The 7,607-nt window shown below is 37.6% G+C and overlaps 1 protein-coding gene across 2 annotated transcripts in view; it reads left to right on the top strand.

The window, feature by feature from the left end:
• The window catches only part of TMC1 (transmembrane channel like 1), a 261,833-nt gene extending 254,685 nt beyond the window's left edge, over positions 1-7,148 (top strand). The window contains exons 20-22 of one of the 2 annotated variants that reach the window (XM_024252337.3): positions 2,166-2,244; positions 2,346-2,397; positions 4,806-4,938. In XM_024252337.3, the coding sequence (XP_024108105.3) occupies positions 2,166-2,244; positions 2,346-2,397; positions 4,806-4,828 (154 nt within the window). In that variant the 3' untranslated portion in view covers positions 4,829-4,938. Of the gene's footprint in view, positions 1-2,165; positions 2,245-2,345; positions 2,398-4,805 lie in introns of both variants that reach the window. The other variant, XM_063714120.1, reaches the window with a different exon arrangement.
• Positions 7,149-7,607: the final 459 nt, after the last annotated feature.

Here is a 7,607-nt window from a genome sequence, read left to right on the forward strand (position 1 = left end):
CACCAGATGGCCTTTGAAACAATTTTCTTTCTCTACATGTCCATGATACAGTGGCTTCTGAAAGCACGTTAATCAGTATCCTGTGGCCTTTGAGAGTCAAGGCCCTTTAGTGGTATGAATGAGGTGTTGTTTAAAACACACACACACACACACACACAATGTAAATGTCAGATTTCGTTACCATATTCTTACTTTATTAGGAGACATGTTTATTTTTAAGTGAAGGAGTGGCATTGTTCAAATGCCTTAATCCAAAGATTTAGTAATCAGTCCTAAGAGTGTTTAAAAGGAATTAACACTGCCTTTGTTTCAGGTACTATTTACACACTGACTCGTTTAATTTCCATAACAGCCTTGAGAAGTTGGCTTCATTAATCATACTGTCAATAACACATTGAAATTCTGCCCCAAGTCAAGTGACTAATAAGTGGAATTTAAACTCATGTCTTCTCCTTATTTCCTACACTTACTTGCAGCACCAAACAGGGATCAGAATCAGTGGGAATTTTAGATGGGCTGAAAGCCACTTGTCCGAGGTGGTATAGACCCAGGGTCAGCACACTTTTCCTAATTCGAGGGCCAGAGGCAAATTAGGCCAAGAGGCAAAATTGAGGCTCTTAATTAAGTAATTACTAATATAACCGTTTAAAAGACAGAAAAACCATTCTTAATTCATGGGCCATACAAAACAGTCTGGCAGTCATCTTCAGCCTGCAGGACCTCGTTTGCTTTGATCTGGACAGCCTGGAGGAAAGCTGGCCCCATGCAAGTGTCAAATAGATGTACGGAAAGGTTGATTGTGGCTCTGAGGTTCTGATTTAAAACCCAGATTTTAGCTTATTACTGAGTATATTTTTTCAAATTCTGAGATCTCATCTTCTATTTATGGGGCCCATACAATTGGCTTTGCTTTTTATTACCTTCAATTAGAGAATTGTACTAGTATTTTGAATTTCCCCCAATGGATTATATTAAATCAACCTGGATGGCTTTTGGGTATCTAAGCAGAGTTCAGGTTAGTTCTCTGAAGGCAGTTTCATTCCTTTGGAGACTAGAAAAAGATTTGTGAGGAATACTTATTTAACGTGAATTACAAGGCAGAAAATCATGGTGGATAAATAGAGAATTCCAGAACTTGAAAAGACTTGTGAAATCTTTGAGTTCATCTTCTAAATCCAGGAACTTTTCTAAGAAAATCCTTATAATACACACCACACACAAACACACACACACACACAAACATTTATTGAGCACCTATTTCATGCCAGACATTGCCCTGCATGCATTTATGTATGTAATTTTAAACTCCCATCACTCATGTAAGAGATAAACAAACTCAGCCAAACCGTATCAATAATTGTGTTGCTAGCACCAGATGGCTCATAAAGGATACTGTCTTTCATTCTGGGGAGTAGAGGAAATGTGTTCAATATCCAGTTATTTGCAGCAAAGAGTAATATAAGTTACCTTTTTTACTGCATTTTTTCTTTGTTTGTTTGTTCATTTTGCCTTAAGTGAAGATAAGCATATTTATTTTTACAGAATTGTCTGGCTAGAATTTGCCCTTTCTAGAATGTAAATGTCATTTAAAATCCAAGAATATTCCTTTATACAACATTTTCTTTTTGAGGGAGAAAGAAATGCAAACAATACATTCTATGGAAAAAATTCCGTGTTGGTTATCTATGCCTATGAGGATTATATTCTTAGCTGCAAAGGCCAAAGGACGAAATCTAAGGCAGAAAGTCGTTTTCCTTTTTGTTCAGCATATTCCCTAAGCCGCAGTAGGTTTTCCATTTTCTGGGATGCCATCGCCATCCATTTAAAATGCTACTTTCAATTCCAGTTTAAACTGATGTTAATACATTTCCAGGAAAAAGCTAATATTAGGCAGTGTGAAATAGCAGACAGAACAGGCTGTGGATCAGGAGCCTTGGGCCCCAACTTTCCAGCTTCACCCCAGCTTCATCCCTATGTCATCCTGAGTGTATCTCTTTACCTCTCTGGACCTCAGCTTTTATCTATAAGACAAGAGATTTAGAGTAGAAAATAGCTTAATGTTCATTCCCATGCTGATATTTCATAATTTACTGAATACGAATTTAAGAAGTATCTTGGGGAACTGAAATATACCTTACATTGTATTTTTTTTCTTTTTAATTTAGTTTGGCCATCTATTATCTCAATGCTACTGCCAAGGGCCAGAAGGCAGCAAATCTGGATCTAAAAAAGAAGATGAAAATGGTAAGATACAATTTATTTCATAGAAATATTATCATTATTAATGTCAAGTAGTAGAAAACACTGAGAAATCTAATTTTTTTCCCTTATTTTTTATTGTGTAGCAAGCTTTGGAGAACAAAATGCGAAACAAGAAAATGGCAGCTGCACGAGCAGGTTGGAGATATGTTTATGTTTGTAATTTTTCTTTTTCTTTCTTTTTTGTTTTTTTTTGCTTTTTCTCCACTGGATGGTGAGTGACATTATTGCCGTGAGCGAGTCGTTCCGCAATCCTTACCTTCCACCTTTTTAGCCCTTCTCAGGCATCACATCCAGGGGATTTGGTTGTTATCTAATGAGAGGAAAAAAAGAGAAATGAAAATGTGGGCATGTAAACTTGGCAGTAGTGATTTTTAAAAGTGACCTTGAAAATGCACAGAAAATGAAGAAATCCCCCATATAGTCATATACAAACAGCAGATACAAATGCGGATGCTCTCCTGCCCATGTTGACTATTCTCATACATGGAAGGATATGGCGAGAAGATCCCAAGAGGGTCCTCTGGACTTTCCACCACTGATTGCCAGAAGCCCTTTCTAATCCATTAAACTTTCTTTTTTAAAAAACTTCTTTAATTTTTAAAATATTACAGTAAAGCCAGCTTCTAGTTGCCAAAATTAATAATATGCTTTGAGTTCCCCAATGGAAAGGTGATACCTAAGAACTTTAGTGAAAACCTTTTCCAACTTTGTCCTCACTCCTAACTTTAAAACTCTTTACATTAGTAGGACTGTTTCCCCACTGCAAGTAATAAAGCACTCAAATTGGTTTAATTAAGAAAGAGTAATTTATTTGACCACACAAATGCAGGGAAATGGTATGTATGGCTTCAGGCCACTTTTTTTTAAAGTATATATATATTTTTTATTATACTTTAAGTTCTAGGGTACATGTGCACAACGTGCAGATTTGTTACATATGTATACATGTGCCATGTTGGTGTGCTGCACCCATTAACTCGTCATTTACATTAGGTATATCTCCTAATGCTATCCTGCCCCCAGCCCCCCACCCCACAACAGGCCCTGGTGTGTGATGTTCCCCTTCCTGTGTCCAAGTGTTCTCATTGTTCAGTTCCTACCTATGAGTGAGAACACGTGGTGTTTGGATTTTTGTCCTTGCGATAGTTTGCTGAGAATGATGGTTTCCAGCTTCATCCATGTCCCTACAAAGGACATGAACTCATCATTTTTTATGGCTGCATAGTATTCCATGGTATATATGTGCCACATTTTCTTAATCCAGTCTGTCATTGATGGACATTTATGTTGGTTCCAAGTCTTTGCTATAGTGACTAGTGCCGCAATAAACATACGTGTGCATGTGTCTTTATAGCAGTATGATTTGTAATCCTTTGGGTATATACCCAAAGGATTTTTTTTTTTTTTTTTTTGAGACCTGGTCCGGCTCTGTGGCCCAGGCTGGAGGACAGTGGTATGATCTCGGCTCACTGCAGCTCCAACTTCCCAGGCTGAAGTGATCCTTCCTCCTCAGCTTCCTGAGTAGTGGGGACAGTGCACCACCATGCCTGGCTAATTTTTAATTTTTTTGCAGAAGTGAGGTCTTGCTAAGTTGCCCAGGCTGCTCTCAAACTCTTGGGCTCAAGTGATCTTCTCTTTTTGGCCTCCCAAAGTATTGGGATTACAAGCATGAGCCACTGTGCCCAGCCTTCAGGGCACTTTTTATTCTAAGTTTAGAACAGGGTCAGGTCTGAGCCCACCTCTCTGTGAATCTCTTAAGCTAAACTTCTTTCACATTGGCTGACCTTTATGGCAGCAGGAATGGATGCAGCAACTTCCAATGCCATGTCCTTAGACTGTAAAACTTTCCTAGAAATTCCTCAACCTCTCCTCCTTTCAGATTGGCCCCATATGGGTCATGTGTCCATCCTTGTGCCAGTCACTGTGTCTGAGTAAGGTAAGTTACTGAAGTCAGTCAGGACCCACCCTTGGAGCTGGGATTGGTCTGTTTTCCTGACACATGAAACGCACTGGGGAGGGCACACCTACCTAAGAGAAGGGGAAAAGGATGCTGGGTGTCCTCAAACAACAAATGTTCAAAACTTGGTTTTGTTGCCTTCTTTATGTTATCTTTATTGTTTTAAATGATAATATAATGCTATAGCATGCTATTCATCTGATATTTTTTCCATAATGTGTATGGCCACCCAGTAAACACCTACTGAATATCTACTGAAAAATGAGGAACTATTTTATTGGAAAAATATAAAATATTCATCACATAAGCAATAATGTATAAATGTTACAAAAAAGTAGTACATTCATTCTGCCTTGTTTAGAATATGTGAAGCCTTTGCAAACTAAGAAACATGGAAATATTTTGAACATTAAAATGGTAAATATTATGGGAAAGTAGAGCACATTTGGACAATACAGATTTCTGGCCACCTCATTCAGAACCATTAAGCACACTGAAAGCTACGTTTTTATTTGCTTCCTGTTCATCTTCTCTCTCTCTCCTTGTTTTTTTTTTTTTTTTTTTTTTTTTTCTGTTTTGTGAACAGCTGCAGCTGCTGGTGGCCAGTAACAAGTATCCTGAGAGCCCAGAAAAGGTACATTTTGCCTTGCTGTTTAAAAGTAATGCAATATGTGAACACCCAGAGAACAAGCACTGTGGAACTGCTATTTTCCTGCTCTACCCTTGATGGATTTTCAAGGTCATGCTGGCCAATTAAGGCATCATCAGTCCTGCCTGAGCGACAGGAATCTAAACCTTATTCCAAGTCAGAAACTATTTCTGCGCAGCCACTCTCTCCCCTGCTCCATTTCATGACTTTTTTTTTTTTTTTGAACAAATTGAGTTTAGAAGTGAGTATAATCCAGCAATACAGTATACTGGTTTAGTTGGTAGGTTAAATAAAAAAATTTTTTTCATATGAACTTTCATTTTATATGTTTCTTTTGCCTTAGTTTCCTTAAACTGAGAGCAGAAATATTTCACCCTTTTTCCTCTAAGTTCAGAAATATTTGCAAAAAGTACTCATTGTAATCATTCATTAACTCACTTTTTGAAACCAATACCTTATGTTCTCTTTTTTTCTACCTGTCTCCCCAACCATGTGCCCCACAAATATATTCCTAAAACCTTTGTATTTGGTGCTGGATTCAGTATGAAAAGAAATAGGGTTTTTAGAAGAAAAAAAAATCCTATATGAATTGGGGCCTGGATAGCACTGAGTTGAAGATCTTGAAGATCTCTTACTTTGAGAAGGTATGCGAGTCTTATACAACCTAGCTTTTTATGAGATAAAATTAAAAAAAAAAAAAGGAAAGACATCTTAAATGACTGTTGTTCTCTCACAGTCTGCTCATTTGTCTTCCAATGATCATGTTATCAGTGGTGAATCCATACAGGTCTGCATCAAACTTGATACGATTCTTGCCTCCTTGGAGGGAAGAATTCAGCTGAGGGGCAGAAGTAGGTTTATGGCAGAGGGAGAGACTGAGGCAAGTTTTAGAGCAGGAGTGTAGGTTTATTAAAAAGTTTTACAGCAGGAACAAAAGGAAATAAAATATACTTGGAAGAGAGCCAAGTGGGCAAATTGAGAGTTCCAAGTGCCCTGTTCAGCTTTGACCTGGGGTTCTATACACTGATATGGGTCTGGAGTTTGCATCTCTCCTCCCTTGATTTTTTTGGCGGATGGGCTGTCCGTGTGGATCGTGGCCTGCCAGCAGTTGGAAGGAGCTATGTGTACAATGTGTTACTGAAGTTGTGTGCATGCTCACTTGTGATGTTTTCCCTTACCATTCAGCATTCCTGGAGGAAGGTCGTATACCAGTTAAACTCTGCCATTTTGCTTAGTGGGCATGCTTGAGCCCACTCGCCCAACTCCTAAATCTCCAGCTCAGGTGTTTTCTATCTATTGGGAGACTGTCTTTCCCTAGCACTGGTTGCCACCAATTATTATTTTAGAGAGATAGTTTAACCACCACCTGACCATCACCTAATGGTCACCTGACATTCCTGTGAGATGGGTGGTGGGGGGGCCTCTCTTGCCCTGCTTATGTTTTTATGTTTGCCTAACTATCTACTCTAACAGTCATATCCTGTAAGCTTAGATTCTAATGTTCTATAATTTTTTTCTTTGCTTTTTTTGTTAAGGTCAGGAAAACACACTTCTATTGGGGGCCTTAATTTATAGATATGTTTAAGCATTATTATGGATTTACAGTTTGAATTGACTTTGAGCAGTAACACTCAATACCTTCACTAGCCTTGTTGTGTGACTTTAATTGCATAGCCTAACTCAGTGTGCCTTTCCAAAGCTAAGCCAATTTGCTTGCCATTCCCTGCAGTTGACTTGCTAATTTTTATTATTCTGTCTCTGAGTTTCTCATTCTTTTCGATCATCAAAAGGCAGCCATAGAATAATCGCACTGTTTCCCTGCCAGTTCTAAACTTTATTCCTCTGCTTATCTTTTTCAGATTGACTTCCATTCTCAATCTTATCACTCCCTTTTTAGGATTCCTTGGGCTCTTATGTCTTTAATTCAGAGTCTATTATTTATGTTGATTTTCATGTGACTTGTAATGGTTCCTTATTATTTTTTGAATGCATGGATTATTTTTCTTGTCCTGACTGTAAATTCTCTGTGAGCAGGGGTTATATCTTCTAACTCTTTTGTATGCCTAGTATAGTGCTGTGCACAAGTAGGCACTGAATAAATGCTCATTAATTAAATTGAATCAATTTAACTTACAGCAATTGTGTTATGAGATAAAAACTTCTGTTACCTGCATGAAAAAATTTTACTATGTGTAAGAAATGGATTGTCTGTTGATAGGCTGAGTTTATTGTTTAATTAGATTATAATGCAGATGAGTAAATAAAGCTAGTGTTTATTTCTACTTGGATCATTTTTGCACTGTGTAGTAGTAAGATTAGCAAATTGATTTATTGTTTTGTCACATTTACAATGTGGATTGCACTTCCTTCTCTTGATCTACGTCACAAAGATGATGAGAGATGACAAACTGTTCCCCAAAGACATTCATCTCCTAAAGGCAATGTACTTTTAGAATGAATGTTCACGTTATAAACATTCAGACATGATATGCCGAGTTTCAATATTTCCATAAATTAAAAAATATGTTGGATTTTTATAGCACCTACTCACCTGATTTAAGTTAAGCAGCTTTTGAAATTTTAACCTTTTCAGTCTCCAGAGAATTGTTGAAAATATTTTCATGTTATATGGACAAGAATCTGAAACATGAAGACCACTTTCAAAGCCGTTTTATGGCTATTCAGAGAATAGCCTTCCACTAGGATGATCTGATTGCTATTATTTATTTCTGTATCTTC

The sequence above is a fragment of the Pongo abelii genome, chromosome 13, assembly GCF_028885655.2.
Source record: "Pongo abelii isolate AG06213 chromosome 13, NHGRI_mPonAbe1-v2.0_pri, whole genome shotgun sequence".
Classification (NCBI taxonomy): Eukaryota; Metazoa; Chordata; class Mammalia; order Primates; family Hominidae; genus Pongo; species Pongo abelii.